This window comes from Triturus cristatus, chromosome 6, assembly GCF_964204655.1.
Source record: "Triturus cristatus chromosome 6, aTriCri1.1, whole genome shotgun sequence".
NCBI lineage: Eukaryota > Metazoa > Chordata > Amphibia > Caudata > Salamandridae > Triturus > Triturus cristatus.
The window spans coordinates 955,108,188-955,131,954 of NC_140589.1; the positions used below are offsets into that span (position 1 = coordinate 955,108,188).

The window sequence follows — 23,767 nt, forward strand, 5'->3', positions numbered from 1 at the left end:
ACTTCAAAGTCCTCAACTACTTCCTCAAGAAGAATTTCAAGATGCTCACCCTTGCTCGGGTACTGTCTGCACTGGACCCAGGAGACTGGATGGTAGGGTTGGACTTGCAGGATGCCTATTTCCATGTTCCTGTTCTGCCTGCCCATTGTTGCTACCTGTGGTTTATGGTGGACCACGAGCACTCTGTTTGCTGTGCTCCCCTTTGGCCTCATCAGTGCCACTTGGGTGTGCACGAAGGTGATGGCATTGGTCGCAGCTTATCTGTGGAGATCAGGGGTTCCAGTCTTCCCCTACCTCAACGACTGGTTGCTGAAGGCGGACTCGTCCCAAGCAGTCCTCTCCCACCTCCAGACTACGGCAAAACTCCTACACTTGCTTGGGTTCACTATCAACGTGCCGAAATCCCACCTGACTCTCTGACGCTCCCTTTCATCATGGCAATTCTGGATACAGTGCAGTTTTGGGCTTATCCTCCTAGGCGGTGAGTCCAGGATATTCAGGCAATGATACCAAAGTTTCAGCCACTATCCTGGATTTCAGTGAGAATGACTCTAAGTCTGTTGAGCCTCATAACCTCCTGCATCCTGCTTGTGGTCCCTGCAAGGTGGCACATGCGGGCTCTGGAGTGGGAACTGAAGTTCCAAAGTGCACAACATCTGGGAAATCTCACCTACTTGGTTCAGGTATCGAAGGGCACTGCGAAAGACCTGCAGTGGTGGCTAACAAACCGCTATTGGGTCAGAGGCAGAACCCTCTCCATTCCCCACCCAGATCTCACAGTAGTGGCGTATCTATCCTTTCTGGGATGGGACGGCCATCTGGGGGTGGTGGAGGTCAGAGGACTCTGGTCTCTGGCGGAAGCCAAGCTCCATATCAACCTGTTGGACTTTAGGGCGATCCGAGTGGCACTGAAAGCCTTTTTACCGTTTATCAAGGGAAGGCTGGTTCAGGTATTAATGGACAACACTACCACCATGTGATACTGCAACAAACAGGACAGTGTGGGGTTGTGGACCCTCTGTCAAGAGGTCCTGCATCTCTGGACTTGACTGGAACAGGGCATTTCCCTGGTGATATGACATCTGGTAGGTTCTCTGAATGTCAGAGCGGACAAACTCAGTGCTTTGCGGAACATGAGTGGCGTCTCAATCCATAGGTGGTACAAGGACTCTTTCAGCGGAGGCAAGAGCCTTGGTTAGATCTGTTCACCTCCAAAGAGAACGCGCAATGTCAGCAGTTTTGCTCGTTGGAGTTTCCATGGTGACTCTCGCTCTGCAACGCTTTTTGTCGAATTGGAACTCAGGCCTCCTGTACGACTTTCCGCCCATACCACTCCTGCCAGAGTGCTCAAGAAGATCAGGAGCAACCGAGCACAAGTCGTTCTTGTGGCTCTGGACTGGGCATGGAGAGTCTGGTAGCCGAAGCTTCTGGCAAAGAGCATCGATCCTCCAATCAGGCTGTCACTTCAGGACGATCTTCTGTCGCAGCAGCAGGGGAGGGTTCTCCACCCGAACCGGTCAACTCTCCGCCTCCTTGTGTGGAGATTGAGTGGTGACAGTTGACAGCTGATATGATAAGGAAATTATATCAGACAGATCTGAAGTAGTGATTATTTTCAATTTTCCACTTTTTCACTTTCTTCTAGTCAGTCTTCTTAATGCCGATATCGAAGGGTCCACAAGAGCAGGGAGGCCGATCTGATCTATTAAGAAGACTGACTAGAAGAAAGTGAAAAAGATCTGTCTGATATAATTTCCTTATCATATGGAAATAATTGAAGAAAGGATTTATATGCACCTGATTAATATGAGAAAACAGTCGCCAAAGTTTTAAAGGCACTTGTCTCGACATATGGACACATTTACGGTGGCTCTTGTGGACACAATTAACTGAGTTTTACCACTAAGAAGATTCATTTATCAGCAGGAAAATACCTCTTTTTAGAAGGGTGATTCTATCTGGATAGCCCATGAAAATATCCATCCTTAATTTCTCAAATATATGAGATTTGATGAAATCGCTTTAAATCGTTTTTAGTCCTGAAGAAGGTGAAATCACCGAAACGCTGCGTCGACTTTTACTTGTATTGATTAAATTTTATATTGTTATGACTTTTGCTCATATTGATCAAATTTTAAATTGCTATTAATGAAATTCATTTAAGATTGTAACCCAATATGGGAGGGAAGGATATTCTAATATGATTCAATGTTTGATGTTTATTAATAATAAAGAAATCTGACTTTTATGAATAAGTTTTGTTAATAGACTTTTATTAGTGCATATACTAGTTATTGCTTACAGATCAGAGGGTATTTTATTTTTGAGAGAAGTATCGATGAATATTAGACACTTGGCTTGGGACAATCCCTTAGGCCTTCTCTTTTTAGGGACATCTGTGTTTTGCTCTTACCAAAGAAACCGTCTCCTTAAGGCCTTGCGGCCCATTCCACCATGGCGAAGGTCGCCACCACAGTTATTCAGCATGATGTTCCAGTTGCTGATATCTGCCAAGCTGCCACGTGGGCGTCTCTGCGCATGTTTGCCAGACACTATTGCCTTGATTCTCAGGTTTGCAGGAAGGACCTGTTTGGCCGCTCTGTCTTGCAGGACTTTCTGGTCTAAAGCTTTTCTGCAGTCCCACCTCTGGGGCGGTATTGCTTGGGATTCTGTTCAAAGGTAAGGAATCTGTGGCTAGATGTCTCTATCAGATGGATAAGTTACTTACCTTCGGGTAAACCTTATCTGGTAGAGACATAGTCTAGCAGCAGATGCCTTGCCCACCCACCCACCCATCCTCCCCACACTGCGGAATTGTTTTTAGTGTCGGGGCTGTTCCCCTTCAGGGCCCTAGCCTCTTTTTTAACACACCATGGTCAGTCACTTCATGGCACTGTACTTCTGGCGGTTATATTGACAACGCGGACGTCACGGCGACGAAAAACATGACTACGTTGCGCAGAGTTGACCGACGCCATCTGCCGGCGTGCAGGGGTACTGCTATCAAAAATGTTTTGGATCCAGCCTGGCACCTGGAAGTTCAGAGGTAAGGAATCTGCAGCTAGAACATGTCCCTACCAGATAAGGCATTACCGGAAGTAACCTGTCCATTTCAGGACCAACAATGGAATATACAGTACTCATGCATGCATGGTATGTACTTTTGGCTTGTATCTTAAGAACAGCTGGCTGAAAATTCACCAAACCAAAAAAAGACCTTGAATCGATAAAACTCCATCTTCCATTTAAAATTAAATGACCTTTTGTTAAGCAGTTAACGATTTTTTCCCAACCAAATTTTACTTTGGGAAAACCTATGCTAAGTAAAAAAAAAAAAAAGTGACCATAATTACCCCTTATTTATTACCTTAAAAACATTTTTATTGATCTGCAAAGTACCTGGCCCCTGAATTGGCCTGAGTAACCTTTCACTCCCTACTCAGGTCCTCAAGACCCCTTTTATCCTAATGCCCAAGGTTGAACTTTGTCGATTGTAGGATGTAGGTGCGTTGATTGACGTCAGTGACTTCATTATTGCTGAGCAGTTTGTAATTATTGATGTCACGCTTCTAATTTCACTTGCAATTGATTTCCAATCATGCTTACCTATTTTCATTATGGTGGACTGATAGTGTATTACGTCTATTTTTTTGATACCTTTTTATGCATTTCATGATGCCAGTATGAGAATCTCTTAGGAGTCAGTAAGCGGAGGGAGGTAAATAATTTTCTTTTCATGCTTTTGTTTCCTTAGCTGAACATTTGTGGAGCAGTCCAGGCATGTGGGTCTGTAAATGGCAAGCCAGCTGCTGGTTGTGAACTTGAAAACAACAAACCTGTGAGACCAGTTGGGTTGCAACACACCCTAGAGTTGTCATCTGAAGGCTTTATTACCATCACTTACCGAGGGAATTACGTACAGCAATTGGGTATGTTTGAAGCACTTACTGTTGTATTATAACATTGGAATGTTGAGCTTTCCATTGAAGACCATGGAGTGCTCCAGGCTTCTACTGGTCGGTAGAAGCCTGGAGAGCAAGATTCCAACGTTTTTTTTACATGTCACAGCTGTTGCTGTGAACAAAGGTCTCTCTGAGCACGAGGGGATTAAAACCCCTTTGGGCTTCAAGAGGCCTTTGTTTTTACAAATTAGAACATTCTGCCCTCTAGGGGTGGAATGTTCTAATAGCCTTCGTGCCCTCCGCAGCGGGCTTTACCGGCCATTAAAGGCCCACTCCTTTGTTAAAGGCCCTCACCTTCGGCTTGGGCCTTTAATGGACGGTAGTGGCCGCTATGTTGGGCTCTAAGGCTATAGTATCACCTCGCTTCCTGTGCTGTGACTTAATTCTAGGACACTAGCGTTGGGTTTACTAAATGATCTTGTGTTTTTCTTTTATTTCACTGACCAGTTAGAACCTGGCTCCCTGCCTTCTATTATTTTACCTTCACCACTTCACGTCAAGAGCTTTTCTACCATGTTCCTTGGAATAAATACTTTTCTTATCCTAGTTTTGTCATGAGGTTTGCACTTCACAAAGGCCCCAATTATGTGGGAGGTGTAGCCACACCCTTGCCAAATATTTGCGGCCTGCCTTTCCAAGTTTTTCTCATGGTGGAGCCGCTACTTGTTCTCCAGTGCGAAAACTCTCTTAGTAGATCTAATGCTGAGGAGATTAAAATTGTAAAAGGCACCATATCTAAGGCATCCCTTCACGTTCATTCATGGAAACGTTTTTCCTGTCTCGATCATTTATATAAAAAAAACAAAGTGCTTAACTGGCAGACACCTCTTCTGCTTTATGCAGTAGGCCGCCTTTCTTCACCAGCTTAATTTTTTATAAATGTCATTCATAGTGCTTGGATACTTTACATGAAGTGTCCCAACTACAATAATGTTCTTGTATTCAGAGTTTTGCTGTGAAAATGGGCATAACATATTGATTTTTGGTGCTTACCACACCAAAATCTACATGTACCAGCATTTTCAGGGTCTTTTTCACTCTTTGAATTATTGGATGTTTTACCTGCCGAAATTTAATAAGCGGTGGGGAATTTATCAGAAGTGCCCCGGCAGTGCACTGGGCGTTTGTGCCCACTTTGTGCGCCCCGGGGCACTTTCGTATTACAGAAGGAGCCACTTGGGTGACCCTTTCTGTAATCCTGATCACACTGGCACTACATGTGTGCCAGTGCTATCTCAAGAGGGTGATCCCTCATTTGCATGGGGGCATGGCCCCATGCCAATGAGGGAATCTCTTTACTTCTGCACCCCTGCCGTATTATAGACGTGAGCGCAGAGGTAAAAAAACTGTCAGGAGACACACTTACACTGCGCCACAAAAAAGTGTCACTATCAGGGCGCACCCTGATGGCAGTCCTCTGGAGGGAGCCAAGGGGGGTACCATGGACCCCTCAGACATCCCCTTGCAGGTGTGTGCAGTCATTCACTGCACCCACCTGCAAGCGGATCCCTCTCCCCTCTTAGTCTCGGCATGTGCGCTCAACATCCTGTGATTCTGGGCAAATCAGTTAATCACCCTGTGTGTAACAAAATGAATGTGTCCTTGTGTAATGTAACTGGTTCTCATATAAAGCGCTCTGTTACCTCCGGATCGAGTTCGCGTTTTAAAAAACTTTCACTCCAAATAAAACGTGCAGGCGGGTGGCCGCTTGCACAGTAAAACATAGAGCGGCTGCTTCAAAGCCGCTCCGTATTTCACTTGAATACGCTGCACCCAGGGCAGCACAAGTTCGTGGCTGCCCTGAGGGCAGGGCATTCATTCTAATACGGCACCCTTCCTTTGTTCGTGCAGGCTGCACCTTTTGAAAGGTGTGCCATGGTGCAAACAAGGAAAGTGTGCCGTTTTCGTAATATGGCTCCCGGTAGTTACTAAGTGTGATAAACATCACACCACTTAAAATTGTAATCTTGCTAAGGGATTTCGGTTTACTGGGCCAGTCCTAATCAAGCCCTTACTGAACAATTATGGTCTATAATATAACTCAGCTTGAAACATATACAACAAGACTAATTTAAATGCACAGATACAGTAATAAGGTTTGATATCCTTGAACTGATCACAATGCTGTTACGATGATAAAAATGTACATTGCGAAAAGCGATAAATGTTTTTAAAAAGGCAACTCCCTACTATATTGCATGATACTAATCTCCAGTTATCACCATTCTGTTTTGGCCTACTACCTGGGGTATTACCTATCAATTCCAGGTTGCCTAAGTTGCCTAAGTTACTGTTTCAGAGCTCCAAAAATGTTCTGGTTCATTTCTAACATCTTGTTGTGTTGCTGAACCTGCCTATTGATGCCCTAGTTACCCACTCCCTGGCTTTTTTTTTTGGTAGCCTCAGCATGTGTTCAAATTGTACACCTTTTTTTCTCAAATTAATAAAACAATCCGAGGGTGTTGCGAATCAAACAAAGGGAATGAAGTACAGGTTACATATGACACGTCAATGATTTACACACACAGGTTGTTACGGTTGACTATATTAGAACAATCCAGGTCCAGAAGGGCTATATTGTAAACATGCCTGCATTATAACTAAAGAGGTATGCAATGTATAGGCACAAAAGGTATTGAAACTTGGGTGACCCGATTCATAGGGTAGGTTCAGTACCAAGGAGCATGGCATTATTTGTATCGCCCGTATACCAAGAAACGCCAAACAAGAGAAAAGGGAAGGAGGAGGAGGTTAAAAGGGGGAGGGGAGGGGGGATATCTGCTTCATGAACATAATGTCAATTCTTAAGGAAAAGACCCAGTAATAGTTTGAGCTACAAGACCCTGAGAACTTAGTTCAATGTATCTGTCCAGGGATAGCCATACTGTGCTAGAGATTGGTGGTGCAGATTTATTTTTAAGTCGTAGCGCATGAGCACCTCAGAGATATGATACCTTAGCCCACCATGTGTGATAAGATAGATGTAAAGATTTCCACTCTGTAAGTATGACTTTAACTGCAATGGTTTGTGAGTAAATCCAGCAGCGCCATATCATTGGCATCTATGGACAGTGGAGATGATGAAGACCAGGGACCCAATGTTACCATAGAGAAGGATAGGGTTATGGGTGTCTTAAAGTTTACTGACAGATGCTTCTGTATCGATACTCACTAGGAGTCTAACAGTTTGCACCCAAAGAACATATGTTGATGTGTACCTGGTTCCTGGCCACAGTTCCAACAATTGTCATTATCTCGTAATTTCAAGATTTATCGTAAATCATTTAGATTGAACCAGAGACCGGCAATTTTATTGCACAAGTAAGGTTTGCCAATCGTCTGTCAGTTGTAATATGCTCAAAAACCTCCTCATCAAAATGCTTGGCCCACTTTTAACTTATTAAGCCCTCCATGCCCGTTCAGTTGAACCAAACGAGCATGATTTTGGTTTTGCCCATCTGTCTCTCCACTGACTTCCCTCCTGCGCTCCCACGCCTTTTGTTTCATTGCCATTATCAAGTTCATTTTACACACGGTTGCCCTGTCCTCCATCACCTCTCTGTGCTTCTCTGTCTTCCATTGTATAAAATCCAGATGCCATTGGCTTTACCTGTGCTTGCTTAACGCGTCCCTAGACTCTGTGGCAGATAAGTTCATTTGCAGTGATTCGTCATATAGTATTCTCTAGCACTGATGTTTCGATACCCCTGTCAGGACTAAAGCGTTACAACGTTAAGGTGCGACAGGACAATTGGTACGGGTTTTTCTTTACAGCAACTAAAATGCAAGTAATAACATGCACGTATAAGTAATGATGGCCATTTCTTTTTTTTCCAGGGGCATTTGATAAATTTATTGTGCGGTTAATGTGCAACGATGATTTGTACCCCGGCAACATGACCTTTATCCGCGAGGACATCAACACCGTGTCAAACGTGTATGACACTTTTTTCCAATTTGAGACTGCCTTGGCCTGCCGCCCTGCTCCCGTGGACTGCCAGGTTACCGGTAAGTTGTGGGAAGAACACCTCACGGGAGAGTATGCAGGCCGCACACGCTGTCTGCCCTTGGCGCCCAGCAGAGTTTGCGATCACTCCGTTTCCTGACTGACAGGCGGTATCACTAATTCAAGGTTTGACGGGTGACCTCAGCAAATGAAGAAACAAACCATCAGTGATTCAGTTTTCTATTTTTGTTTTGTTTTTACCCAAAACAATTTGCTTCAAGGTGGCGAAAAATGTCCAAAAAAGTATATGGCCGCGCTCACTTGTTGACATGGCTCCCATTCCTACCACACACTTGAAAGTTCACAGCTGTTGATACATTATGCAATGCGTTTTCTGGATTGTACCAAGGGAAAACTTTTAGTGGGCTGTAATTTACACTAATTAAGTGTTGGTCTGTGTCCACGGTCACTGCTAAAAGACCAATATAGTTAGTATCTGTACTGCTTCTTGGACCGATAAGTTATTTCATTATCCCCTTTGGGGTAAGTAGTGCCAGACACCTTAAGATATCAACAGTTTTAATCCCTAAAACACAGAATTGCAATAAAAATAAACAAAACATTAAAGGCTTGCCGTGACCACTCCTGTTGGCTTTGCCAATGCTTTTTTCTAGAGTAAGACCTGTTCTGCAGGTAAAAAAATCAATTGAAATGAAAGGGACATTAGGATTACAGTCTGAAACCTAACAAGCACCGGCAAAGCCAAAAGTCTAGCTTGTAACTGGTAGTGCCTAATATTTCCATCTATCCAGTCACCCATTCGTGGCCTCAGTCTGTTACCGTCCTTGCTTCCAGTTTCTCATCTTTGCACTCATGCATCTATTCATCCAGTGTTCTACTAATTCTCGTTTTAACACACTCACCTTTCCACAAAACCACTCCTACAAACTCACCCATAAATGAAGATGCTGTTTTTGTTATCAACTAGACCAGTTGCCTTTTTTTTTTTTGTGATGGGTGTGAGAATGCTTCTGGTAACGTGTGACTTAGTCTGTGACAGCGCTGGCTGTAGTGGTTGAGTGCTGGTCTGTGAGGGATCAGTGCTACTAGTTGATGTGACTACTAGTCTGTAAGGGAAATGGGAGACTGCTAGTCTGTGAGGGATGCGAGTGTGATCAGTAGTGTCACACTTCTATTCTCGGGGTGTAAGCACTGTTGATATGTGACTGGTATTCTGATAGGTGTTAGAAGTGCAAGACTGCTAGTAAACAGGGTGCGTAAAATGCTACAGATATTGTGTTCACTGGTACTTTGTGAGGGGTGTGAAAGCCCTTTCAGACATGTCTGCCTATGACTGTGTGTAGGTTGCTAGATTCCTAACTGCGCTGTGCCTGTTCTTGTGTATGAGAGAAGCTTGGAGGAAAGAAGGCCTAGCACCTGTAGAGGGAATGGCGAAACGGTTGTGAGACTGGAGCAGATCATCCAGGCAGGTAACAGTCTGCCACTACAAATGGCACCGTCTTAATGAGCTAACATAAATGCAAAGGAGTCTGGTTTTACCTCTACTACTAGCACTGAACTGAAGTAGCGGTCCCCAAGCTTTTTTCACGGCAGAGTGGAGCACTCGCTGATCATCAGATCCAAGCAAGAAAACCAATGTAAGTGACTCCACTCTAAAAATGATCTCCATCAGTGCTGCTGACTGGTTGCCTTAGTTTTCCAATTGCTCTGTCTCTTAACCCGTACTGACACTAGCTGCCCACTCGGAACTGACGAGAGAACCCTAGGTGGCCAATCTCTTGACACATTTCTTCACATGGCAAGCTGCGGAAATATGATCCAAGCGCGTCATTGAATCGGATGTTTACAAGGGTGTTTATTTGTTAGAAACTTTGACACTAGTGCATTGCAAAGAGTGGCATATTTCCAATGAATACTTCTCCACCCACTAGCTTGCAGGCGCATGTACATTTAATCCCACCTGAGGCACAGTGAAAAGCAATGATATTCCATGTTTTAGAGTGCTCATGCCACCAAGGCAACACTTGTCTCTTCCATGTCATGAATATGATATCAGTCTGTTAGAGAGAGCTTCTTCAACCACACATATTCATATACAACGGCACACACACAAATACAGGCACAAATTAGACCGCGCACACAAAATAAACTACAGATGGACTCGTACACAATGACTTTTGCATGAATCCTGTCAGAAGTAATCTTACAAATTTACACTAACACACTCTCACCCATGTTAACACACTGAATCGCGTACACTCTCACACTCAGCCTCTCCTGTGCTCGTTCTGTGCCACACACTCAGCCATAAACACTAAACACCCTTTCACATTCAGGCACACTTGCATAACACATAAACTTGTGCAAAGACTTAACACATGTTCGCTCACTTCATTTTCTCTCACTTTGAGATTTCAGTACCCCCCCAAAAAATGAAAAATAAAAGGTGGGTTGGGCAAATCCCGCTGCACACGGTTGAAGTCCATACCCTGCAGCCAACCCCCCCCCCACACTCAAACCATGCCCATGGCCAAAGACCAGACCCTGTAGCCAAAGCCCTTGCTGTGCATGGCAGCAGGGGCTGCCTGCCCACAATGGGCTTGGGTGCAAGGGTTGGTCATATGAGATGTCATCAGTAATGTCACTGAACATGCCATGAGCGCCGTAATATTTTTTTAAATTATTTTTTTATTAAATGTTTTTATCGATTAATAACATAATAAGGACAGTACTGTTTAACATATACAGATTCCAGAGCTGGACATTTAGTAAACAAAATTGATACGTTCCATACAATCTGCACTTTCTGTACGTTTACGCATTTCCAATTCAACCATTGGAGACACCACAGGATCACCTCGAAATTTATTCCACTTTGACCATTTCTGGTCCAATTTTTTGGGACACCCCCTTGCTACATAGACTTATGTTTGACCAGTGTGTAGCCTAGCGTCGTGAACTGTTTTTCCACTTCCGTAAGGTCAGTTGCCTCCCAAATATTCAATAATCCCAGGTGTGGCGTTAAGTCAATTTCCTTATGTAGGGCCTTGTGCATTTGTTCCGATGCCTCCTCCCACAGGACACGTATCTTTGGGCAGTTCCAGAGTGTGGTAAAATGTGGCCTGTTGGCCACATCCCCTTAAGCAGAGATCGTCAACTCTGGAACCTATTTTTTCTAGGGTCTGTCCCGTCATATAGGATCAACCTAAATTTTAGTGTTATAGCTGCCTCTCAAGGGGGCATCAGGGCCTCCTGCCAATCCTCATCACTAATCATTCCCACATGATCTTGCCATCTCTTCCTGACTCTCGGAAAAGTATCTGGGAGGTTGTTGCAAAAGTGCCCTAATATTTGAGGTCATAAGCAGTGCATGGCGGGGGAGAAAGTTATAGATAGCTCACTAAACTATAACTGGTGAATTTCAACTATTTGTGTGGTTCTTAAGCGTACATTTTTGCTTTATTTCAACATCTGACTACAACCTCACTTTAACCCCTTCGCTGCTAGGCCTTTCCCCCCCCCCCCCCCCCCCCCCCCCTGTGCCAAGCCTTTTTTTTTTTGGCTATTTAGGGTAGTGCGCGCTTAGGCCCCTGTAACTTTTTGACCACATAAGGTATCCAAGCCAAATTTGCGTCCTTTTCTTCCAACATCATGGGGATTCTAAAGGTACCCAGGGTTTGTGGATTCCCCTGGAGGGGTCCCAGAAATTATCCAAAATACAGCTACATTTTGGGGTTCTGGGGAAAAATTGGAAAAAAGGGCTGCAAATGAAAGCGTCTGGGTTTTTTCCTGCAAATGGTATCAAAAAAGGGTTTGTGGGGCTGAAATCACAATTTTCCCAGCTTTTAGGGAATGATAGACTTTTGTCAGAAAACCAACATTTTTTAAAGTGTTGGAATTTTTCTGGGACATAGCCTATTTTTGCTATTTTTTGTGCTTTCAACCTCCCTCCAGTTAATGGTAGAAATGGGTATGAAAGCAATAATGGATCCTGGAAAGCTATACATTTTAGAAAAGTAGACAAAATTCTGAATTCAGCAAGGGGTCATTTGTGTAGATCCATCAAGGTTTCTTTATAGAAACTAACAGTTAAATATAGGAAAAATTGAAAATTAGTTTGAAAAAAACAGCCTTTTGTGTCAACGTTTTCACCTGTGACTTCTTCTAATTATGACAGCTCTTTGAAAGCAATATACTGTTACATCCGCTGGACCTTACTGGTTGTGCGGATACATAGGACTTGTAAGTTCAACTAGAACCCGACGAACCCCCCAGCAGAGAAGATGGTGTCAAGATATGGATAGCTCAATGGTGGCCGAAAAAGCAGTTTTTCTACACAGAGGGTGTCCCAAAAAGTGGGAACGGGTGTGGGGTAGGTGGAATTCATTTCGGGGTAATATCTGTGCTCCTCCGGCATCAGACTCTGATCCAGACTTGAGCAACTAACCCACTGGGTCTAGTAAGGGGGCATAACAATGGCCGGGATCGGTGCTCCAGACGTTTTGCTACATCTAAATATGTAAAATACGATAACTCTTGGCACTGCATTACCTGTGTATATGACCCGCAATGAAAGTAATACGGTAACACACTACCCAATGTAACCAGCTTTTTGTTATATTGTCCTTGTAAATGAAAATAAAAACGTTTAAAAAAAAAAAAGAACCCGACGAACCCAGGGTCAAAAACTGAGCAGCGATTTGCAATGGCTTTTTATTATGTACCGGGTATATAGCAATTATTGTGGGAAAATGTATACATGGAAAAATCGGTATGAAAGACACCTATGTATTTCTGAAATGGGAACAAATTATAGAGTTTAGAAACAGTAGATATTTGCACATTTTCGAAATTGGGAATACTCATACTAGCATGAGAATTAGCGGTCATTTTTCAAAATGACTTCTATTTTACACAATGTCTTTCATTTGGAAGGCAGAAATGCATCGAAAGTCAATAGGTAATAACAGTTGCTTTACAAATCTGAATTACCCTAAGTCTTCCGATAAAAATGGTACCTCACTTGTGGGGGTCGGCCTAGTGCCTGCGACAGGAAATGGCGCAAAATGCAACGTGGACTCCTCAATTTCGAAGTGAAAAATGACCCTTTTTTGGCAAAGTGCCTAGCTGTAGTTTTTGAACCATAGCTCTGCCGGCACCTAGGAAAACCTAGCAAACCTATACATTTTTGAAAACTAGACACCCAGGGGAATCCATGATGGGGTGACTTGACTGCCTCCCACCAGGTTCTGTTACCCAGAATCCCTTGCAAACCTAAAAAATTGTCAAAAAGAACATATTTTCCCCACATTTCTGTGGTGGAAAGTTCTGGAATCTGCGTGGATCCACAAATTTCCACCCACCCCGCGTTCCCCAAAGTCTTTGAAGAAAAATGGTACCTCACTTGTGTGGGTCGGCCAAGTGCCCGCGACTGGAAACGGCGCAAAACGCAACGTGGACACACCTCAATTTCACAGTGAAAAATGACCCTTTTTTTGACAAAGTGCCTCGCTGTAGTTTTTGAACCCTAGCTCTGCTGGCACCTAGGGAAACCTAGTAAACCTATACATTTTTTACAACTAGACACCCAGGGGAATCCAGGATGGGGTGACTTGACTGCCTCCCACCAGGTTCTGTTACCCAGAATCCCTTGCAAACCTAAAAAATTGTCCAAAGAAACACATTTTGCCCACATTTCTGTGGTGGAAAGTTCTGGAATCTGGGTGGATCCACAAATTTCCTCCTACCCAGCGTTCCCCCAGGTCTCCCGATGAAAATGGTACCTCACTTGCATGGGTGGGTCAAGGACCCGTGACAGGCAAGGGCCCAAAATCCATTGAGGCGACATCAAAATTACCTCTCACAAACCAACCTGGTTTTGCATAGGAGGTCCCATGAGTTTTTGGCCCCGGGCTCGGCAGCCATCTAGGGAAACCTACCTAACCTACACATTTCTGGAAACGAGACACACGGGAGAGTCCAGCGAGGTATGGCTTGCGTGGCTCCCCCATCATTCTCCTACCAAGAATCCCCTGCAAACCTCAAATTTCACCAAAAAATTAACTTTTTCCTCATTTCTGTGGTGGAAAGTTCTGGAATCTTCGTGGATCCACAAATTTCCTCCCACCCAGCGTTCCCCCAGGTCTCCCGATAAAAATGGTACCTCACTCACGTGCGTGGGTAGGCATAGTGGCTGCAGTGCAGTGATTGCTATAGGTAATTTTGAAGTCTCCACAGTACGATTTGGGTCATTTCCTGTTGCAGCCACTATGCCTACCAACGCAAGTGAGGTACAATTTTTATCGGGAGACCTGGGGGAACGCTGGGTGGGAGGAAATTTGTGGATCCATGCAGATTCCAGAACTTTCCCACACTGAAATGTGAGAAAAAAGTGGAGTTTTCAGCAAAATTTGTGGTTTGCAGGGGATTCTGGGTAGGAGAATGATGGGGGACCCACGCAAGCCATACCTCGCTGGACTCCCCCGGGTGTCTAGTTTCCAGAAATGAGTGGGTTAGGTAGGTTTCCCTAGATGGCCGCCGAGCCCCTGACCAAAACCTCATGGGGACCCCCCTTGCAAAACCAGGTATGTTTGTGATGGGTCATTTTGATGTCACATCAATAGGTCTTGGGCCCTTCCCTGCCGTGGATACTTGGCCCACCCATACAAGTGAGGTACCATTTCTATTGGGATACTTGGAGAAATGCTGGGGGGTTGGAAATTTGTTGTTACTTGCAAGGAAAATGTCAGTCACAATTTTGAGGTTTGTAAGACATTGTGGGTACGATAACCTGTTGGGATCCACAAGAGAGACATCACCATGCTCTCCCATGGGTGTTTAGTTTACGACAAAAACTACAGTTGTTAGGTTATTCTTAAATGAAATGTACAGCTTGACAGAGAGACAAAACAGACAAAGATTATTGCACAGCCATCTATTCCTCAAGCACACACACATACTGGTTGGATTTGGCATGAGGGCGAGTGATGGTTCAGTATATAAAATTGTTTTAACAAGAGATTTCACAAAAATGAAATGCACTGTCAATAATTGAATGAACAAAAAACTGAACCAGCTCGTGAGCTGTAAAGCCACTTCAAGGCACCAACCGCTTTACAGGCTATTCACACACCTTTCATACATGATACACGCTAAACCATTTACACCACCAGTCACAAAACCAACACATTACAACATTCACAAAAAAGGACAAGGTACACCCTGCTTGACAAAAACAGAAAAGACACATTTTTATGCACAACCACCAATTCCTCAAGCACACATAAATACTGGTTGGATTTGGCACGAGGGTGAGTGACGGTTCAGTGTATACAGTTGTATTACCAGAGATTTCCCAAAAATGAAATGAACTGTTAATTGAAAGAACGAGAAACTGAACCATTGACTCACAGCTTGTGAGCTGTAAAGCCACGACAAGGCACCAACCTCTTTACAGGCCATTCATTCTCCTTTCATACGTGTAACACATACAAAACCATTCACGCCAGCTGCGGGCCCAGCACATTACAACAATCACACCAGCAGACAGCGCCATTCAAGGGCCCATCACTTTCACACGCCCACATTCTTGACACAGCAACCACACGAGCTCACGGATTGCGTTGAGTGGCGTTTGGCTAGCAGTGTGTGTAGTGACCAGCAGCTAGTCACTACTCACACACCGCCAGCCAAGCGCCAGTCCACGCATACCACACCGCCAGCCAAGCGCCAGTCCATGCACAACGCCAGCCAAGAGCCAGTCCACGCACACCACACCGCCAGCCAAGCGCCAGTCTATGCACACCGCCAGCTAAGCGCCAGTCCACGCACACCGCCAGCCAAGTGCCAGTACAAACACACCGCCAGCCAAGCGCCAGTCCACGCACACCGCCATCCAAGCGCCAGTCCACGCACACCACACAGTCAGCCATACGCCAGTCCACGCACACCGCCAGTCATGTACCAGTCCACGCACACCGCCAGCCATGTGCCAGTCCACGCACACCACCATCCAAGCGCCAGTCCATGCACACCACACCGTCAGCCATACGCCAGTCCACACATACCGCCAGCCAAGCGCCAGTCCACGCACACCACACCGCCAGCCAAGCGCAAGTCCACACACATCGCCAGGCAAGCGCCAGTCGAAACAAACTGCCAGCCAAGCACCAGTCGAAACAAACTGCCAGCCAAGCGCCAGCACAAACACACTGCCAGCCAAGCGCCAGTCCACGCACACCGCCAGCCAAGCGCCAGTCCACGCACACCACACCGCCAGCCAAGCGCCAGTCCACGCACACTGCCAGCCAAGCGCCAGTCCACGCACACTGCCAGCCAAGCGCCAGTACAAACACACTGCCAGCCAAGCGCCAGTACAAACACACCGCCAGACAAGCGCCACTCCACGCACACCACTATCGCATTTAGGATTTTTTTTTATATGAATGAGAAAACGCAAACAAATTGCAAATAGATACAAATCTACTAACACAAAAACTGAAACTAAATAGACTACACAAATTCCAACCTTGAAACTGAACAAAAAATATTAAACAATAAAGGCCAGGCAGTTCACTTTACCACTCATGGATGCTCCCAAAAATTATTTTGCGTGTGTTACATTCTAAAACAAGCAGGCACACACAGCCCAGGGTTAGAAGGACACTCTGGGCAGTACATACGAGTCTCCTTCCGCATACCTCTTCGCCAACAGACTCTACATCTCCTACTGGGAAAGTCTTTTGAGGGTGTGGGAGGAATATGATCAGGAAAGTGGCGATCTTTCAATCTAGCAACATCCTCCACCACTCCAACTCTAGGAACACTTGCCTGTTCCACTAAAACAAGGCTGCCTATTACAGACTTCTAAAACTTAGCAAAAGTCATCTTTGACTCAGAACAAGAATCCTGAAACACAACAAAAGCATTAAAGGTTGCCAAGTGGAAAAGATGGATAGCCAACTTCTTGTACAAAATGTAAGCCTTACGAAGAGCAGCGTAAGGTTCCAACCTCTGATCTACTCTGTCAACACCACCCATGTGCCTTTTATAGTCTAAAATGCACACAGGTTTGCGCGCTTCAGCAACCTGACCCCAAATAGTCACAGGTGCAGTGCTTTCATCATGGATGGTAGTCAGCATGTAGACATCTCTCCTGTTTGAAAACTTCACAGCTAGAAGCTCCTCGCAACGCACTGCACTGTCCACGCACAAGCTTTTTACAAACAAGTTCTTTTGGGAAACCTTTACGGTTAGAGCGGATTGTGCCACAAGCAACAGTGTCCACTTTGGCCAATTCCCTGAACAACCGCACACCAGTGTAGAAGTTATCCACATATAAATGGTGGCCTTTGCTAAAAAATCCTCTACCAAGTTCCCACACAATTTTCTCAGTCACTCCAAAAGTGGATGGACAACCAGGGGGGTTAATCCTAGATTCCTTACCGGTGTACACCCTGAAATTAGAGACATATCCAGTCCTACTGTCACACAGCATTTACAGCTTAATTCCATTGTGTGCCCTCTTACTAGGAATGTATTGCATAAAAACCAAGCGGCCCTTGAACAACACCAAACACTCATCGACTGCAATTTCTTTCCCTGGAGAATAGATCTCAGAAAATCGATCAACAAAGTGATCAATGACAGGCCGAATCTTAAAAAGACGATCACAATCAGGGTGATCTTGTGGCAAAGCTAAACCATTATCGACAAAATGCATCATCCGAAGCAGAAGCAAATACCTATCACAACTCATGACTGCCGCAAATATAGCAGTTGCCATCAAGGGACTAGTAGACCAATATGAAGACATTGATGGCTTCCTTAGCAAGCCCATCAAAAAAGTTAAACCCAAGAACTTCTTCATCTCTTCCAGATTTGTGGGAATCTACTGGATAGCTCTAGAGTGGGGCTTAATGCTGGCACTGTTGTCCCTCAAAAACTGTTCGGCATACAAATTAGTCTGCTCAACAATCTCTGCCAAAAACACATCATCCGTAAACAACTGAAAAAAATGTATTGGCAAAAAGTTTTCAGTATTCACTCTACACCCTGGAACACCAGTAAAGTCTGGCAATGCCGGCTGCACAATGCCTGGGGCAACCCAGAGGTCAGCACTTTAAACGGGAAGCCTTGCAGCCCCAGGCTGCAGCCCAGATGCCTCTTGCCGCGCTATACCAATGGGAAGCCTTGCAGCCCCAGGCTACAGCCGAGATGCCTCTTGCCTCACTATACCAACTGGAAATCTTGCAGCCCCAGGCTGCAGCCCAAATGCCTCTTGCCGCATGATCGGCACATCAATGTCCCCCTCTAACACAGGCACTTCATCGTCACGAAGAGTAGCTTCATCCGCACTGAGAGTAGCTTCATCATCGGATGATGCCATGTGGAGAGAAAACTCACTGCCTGAATCTTCCCCTCCCACCTCTGCCTCAGAATCAGTCAGTCTCTGGACCATGGTCAGAGGAAGACTCAAAAAGCATACCAACAACTTGCTAAGCAGTAATCCTGCGGCTAGCCATTATCCTTACTAAGAAAGGAGACTGCACAAACAAGTCAACAACCAACACTGTGCAAAATAAGTAAAAAAATGTGTGCCTTTATCACAAAGATCTATATACTCAAAAACTATACGATTCACTTACAAGGGACAGCTACACTCACCAGCACCTACTCTGCAAAGACAGCAAAAATCAACGATATCCCACTAGAAAAAAAAAGCATTAGTCAAAAGACAACAAAATACACATCAAGCACAAATGCAAAACGTTTTAGACACTCAAAAAACAGAAACCAAACATACTGGTATTATTACACAATTTGCAAAAAACACATTCATGCAGAACAAGCATTTGCAATGCAATAGGTCTCGCATTTACGCGAGATTAAACTATTGGCATTGTAAATGACAATGCCTTTTATTTATGCTTTAAAAAACATAAATAGGCAGTGTCATTTACAATGCCAATAGCTTAAAATCGCGTAAATGCGAGACCTATTGCATTGCAAATGCTTGTTCTTTTTGAGGGCCTGGCCGCTTCATTTTGCTGCTGGGTTGCTGTTTTATAAAAAGAAAATACGCTTAAGAGCAGTTTTACATTTTTTGTAATTTATCGACTCCTACCTTGGAGCAGTAGTTTAAAATTAAAGCAAAAATGGGCAGATCACCTTGACATAAGCACATCCATGCGTGGCCATCACGTTGGGACCACTGTAGTGTGATGACGCATATGCGCACATGCATCACCAAGTATGCTAGGTATACATCATCCAGCTTTTTTAAACATATTATTTTTTTTTTTACTGATGCTGTTTAGATTGGCAAAAACAATTTGTTATTTTGCTAATGGTGTGAGTTACTGTAACATCATGATGCATGTACGCACATATATCACCACATATACATCATTTGGCCAATGCTGAATGCTGGTCAGCGTTGCCAATAATCTTTTTATTTATTTATCAATGGTGAAGGGCATCATGAAAAGCATTGCCATAGCCAATAGGTTTGCAATGGCAAAGCCAAAGAGCGAACACCTATTGGCTTTGCCAATGCTTGTGTTTGTACGCTGTAATGCGCTATTAGCAATCCGCAAATTTGAAATACTTTTTCTCTGTGAAATCCGGTGTGCACATTTGGCCCAAGATGTTAAGTTCACACTGACAAACCATACACCGCAACAATGATAACCAGATAGTCTATGTTTACATAAAATGTTTGAGTGCGATTTTATCTTTTACATGTTTACTTCGCTGCACTTTAGTCTATTCGTAATATTTAACAATGCAAAAGAACCATGCACAGTTCAGAACAAATGCCACACACAAAAATAAAAACATACAATGGCAGAGCCAATATGTCTGAAGTTGGCAGCAGACGTTTTGACTTTGCCAATGTTCTTTGCAATTAGAACATTCACATAAAGCTGACAGTACCGACAACCACCAGAAACTATTTTTATAATAGAGTTTTATAGAAATATCTGCCAAGTGGCTGCTAGGGGAAGAAAGGCGCCTGCTCACTGAACAAGGGCTGTCCTCCTTGAATCGTTTTCAAAGAAAGTTTCCTAGAAATGCTTTGTAAATGGCCACTCGTGTATGCCCATGCTTCCACTCGTAGGTGGCCACTTCGGTTTGGTTTTAAAGCCATTCTCAGACATACTGCCTGCAAGCAGTGCACGGAGGGGAATACAGTGCACTGCGAGCAGCAACAAGGAATCAACAGTAATGTCTGGGGGAACAGGACCTTGCTAAGAAGAAGGGTAGGGACAAAGGAAAACAAGCAGCACTGAAAGCAATCGCGAAAGCGATCGCTATTTAAAGAAAAGAAACACGCCCCTAGTGGTGCGCGCGCGCCACAGTGAGCCATATGTTTTCAATTATCGCGCCCGTGTCTGAGCACGATAATTGAAACCACATGGGCTTTGATGCGCGTAACAAGACCCCAATAGGCCATGGGCGGAGCAATGCGCCCCCCTTTGGCCTATTGCGTGCTCTGTAAAAAAATATATATAAAAAAATATATATATATAAACACGTAATCAAAGCCCAATAGCGGAACCCAAAAGGAAAAGCACACGCATGTGCGATTCCAGGGTCCGTTTTCAAACCCCGGACAAAAGGGCTCTCGCCTGTGCGAGCAGTGCTGCGCTCTGCAACGCAGGGCACGAGCCCTAAAAATGAAACTCATTACATTGTACAAAAAAAGTCTCTTACCAAACACATGCAACTACTCAAACAGCAGAACCACCAGTAATGAAACCGCAACCTGCAACAGTCTAAAGAGCAAAAGCCTTGAACTAGAACAAAAAGGGAGACATAAAGCATTACAATTACGATTCATAAGAAATAAAAACAATTCACATTATAACACGCTATATCACTACCCAAATGGGGGCAGAAAGGCCATATAAACGGGCAGAATACACATAAAAAAATATGTCCTCTGGAAGCAACCAATTAATTTATTTTTATATCCCTGGCTCTAGTGGGCTTTTCTGATTTTAGTGAGCTCTAAGATGATTTTACCCGGTGAAAAATGCTGACCCTCTGGTGGGATTTGATCAACCATGTTGACATAAAACAGTTTTCTCCCATTTCATTGAGGTATGGAAGGTGCTTCAGTAGCTAAAATAAGAATACTTTTTCCTGAAGTTCACACTATCTTCCTAGCCATGTGAATAAATCTCCCGGTATGCTGAGTGAGAAATGTACTTCCAGCAGCAGCCTGTGAGTTGATTCACATTTGTTCTACTCCAGCTTCACCACAGGTCTAGTGAACAACTAGACCACTAACCAGGGGCGGCTCCTCTGCTAAGGCAGAGGAACGTCGGCCCACTACTGTTTGAGTAGAAAAAAATTAAATGACAATAACATAGTTATTATCATTTTATTTTTCACAGGTTCAGGGCTTGGTTAGGGAGGGACAGGGCTGGTGGGACAAGGAGAAGAGTGGTTTGCACACACTAAGTGCACATGACTGCTTGTCCAGCTGTTTCCAGCCAGCCAAAAAGTCATGCACACTTTCATATTCCCCAACAGGCTGTGCCAGGCTACATTACACAGCCTGGTGGGGAACATGCCCAAGCCCTCAGTTCCCATCTGATTGCCGCTCCATGGCACTCAGACCAATCACAATGCTGCATTGCTGTGTTGTGACTGGCTATGGGGAGACTGGGTGCTGCCTGGTTCCGGGATTCCCCGGCGTCGCCGGAGAAGTGGAGGAGAGACAGGACCGGCAGATGAGGTAACTGGTATTTGTTTTATTTTTTAAAGTTTGTCCTCCCATCCCCGCCATCCCTGCTCTCCCCCGCCCTATCCCCCTCATTCCCTGCCAGCTGCCACTGCCACTGATATTTCTGTATTTATGACAAAAGTATAGCACACACGAGTGCCAACTTGGTGGGATCAAAGCTATAAAACTGGAAGTGTTTACCACAGAAAATAGTGCAGTAAATGAACAAAATGAGGGGTTTCTTTTTGTTATAGAAATTAGTCATTGCTCTAGAAAGCTAAAACTAGGACACGTTTTCTGTGAGTGCTTAAATATCTTCTTCATCCATTTCTGTAGACCATTTCGGCATGCAGCATCACAACAGAGTTCCACTGAACAATTAGAGTGCTAACATTTTGTACTCAAGACAGTGAGGCAATCTTGATCACTGTTTTGTTAGATTTGAAGCTTTTGAATCTAAAATTTAAACTCAAGTAAAAGTCCTGATATGTATTGGATGCATGGTACGGCCGGAGGTAATGACTGAGATGTCATGAGTGAAGTCACCAGTGACATCCTTTAACCTTATAATTGTGATGTAATATGTGTAGTCGTAAGCAGGGCTAGCCTTGCTTGATGAACAGTGCACATATTGACTGTCGATTTCCGCATTTACGTGCTTATTTCATATTGCACCATGAATCTTAATAAATCTATGCGGGCTTTTTCGGTTTCTTGGTGTAAAATCTTGGGTTAAGTAAGATTAAGTTATGAGTAGGGCCGAATTTAAAAAGCAATGCTAGAATATAACATTTGATGTAGAGATGATGTGTACAACATTGGCAGCTTTTTGCCTTTAACATATATGCCCAAAACCCCATTGTGATATTAGTTATAAGTGATTATAATAAAATTACATTGCCATTTGGGAACATCTCTGTGAAATTAATCTAGACTTTTACAGCGTGCATATTTGATATAACAGAACTCATAACAAACACTGCAATAACAGGGCAGATTGTGTTTTTTTGCTTATTGCAATGTGTTTTTCTACATCTGCACGAGAGCTTACACACACAGACGTTGACTTTCAGAGTCTTGGCTTTAGCTCAGTTTAATCTATGTGATCATTAATACTTTCACAGCCTCTAAGTGTTTACATATGTATGGTAAATATCAGTTATCTTTCCTCCTCATCGGGATATAGATACGTGCATGACTGACGCAAAAACCTTAACCTGTCGAATGCTGATGGGTTTCAAATTAGCACGCTCTCTAGATGGCACTCAAGCAAGATGCTGTGTGCTAATTAGACAGTGCCGCAAACACCAGTGTTCAGGAAAGACTCGGAGTGCTCCACTCCAATCCAAAACAATGGTTCCTACTTCAGTCCGCCTCACTCCAATCTTCCCCACTCTAAAACAATCTGCCCCACTCCAATCCACCTCACTCCAATAAATTCCGATCTAATTGACCTCACCTCATTTCAGTCCACCCCTCTCCAATCCAATACACCTCATCCAGTCCACCCACTCTACCCCAATCCAATACACCCCTCTACCTCAATCCACTCCACCCAATTCTAACTCACAACACCACTCTACGACACTCGACTCCTCCTACTCCACGCCGACACCTTACTCCAACAAATCCAGTCTACGACACTCTGCTCCTCCCACTCCACTCTAGGATACAGGCGGCTGCCACATAGCAATAATCCACATAATTCCAATCAGCATAATTTCACTCAATGCCCCACAGTTCCATGCAACACAATTCCACTCCACACATTTCCATTCCACCCCACATAATTAAGCAACAAACCACATAATTACCTCAATACATTTACACAACACACCACATACATCCAATCCACACCACAGAATACCACATCATGCCACAAAATTCAACAGCACTCGACATAATTAAACTCCACAACATACCACTACACAACACAAAATACAGTTCCACATAATTACACTCCACGACCCCAATCCCACTCCCCATAATTCCAGTGCACTCAAAACCACATTAGTACTATCCACATAATTCCATGGCACACCATGCTACATAGTTCAACTACACACATCCACTCCACACAATTCCACAACTAACAATTCCTAT

At 44.2% G+C, this 23,767-nt stretch overlaps 1 protein-coding gene across 1 annotated transcript in view; it reads left to right on the forward strand.

Annotated features, from left to right (window-relative positions):
* IGF2R (insulin like growth factor 2 receptor) overlaps positions 1-23,767 on the forward strand; it is a 1,674,612-nt gene that overhangs the window by 729,577 nt on the left and 921,268 nt on the right. The window contains exons 22-23 of the mRNA XM_085611652.1: positions 3,755-3,929; positions 7,800-7,970. Coding sequence (XP_085467778.1) covers positions 3,755-3,929; positions 7,800-7,970 — 346 coding nt within the window. The remainder of the gene's footprint in view (positions 1-3,754; positions 3,930-7,799; positions 7,971-23,767) is intronic.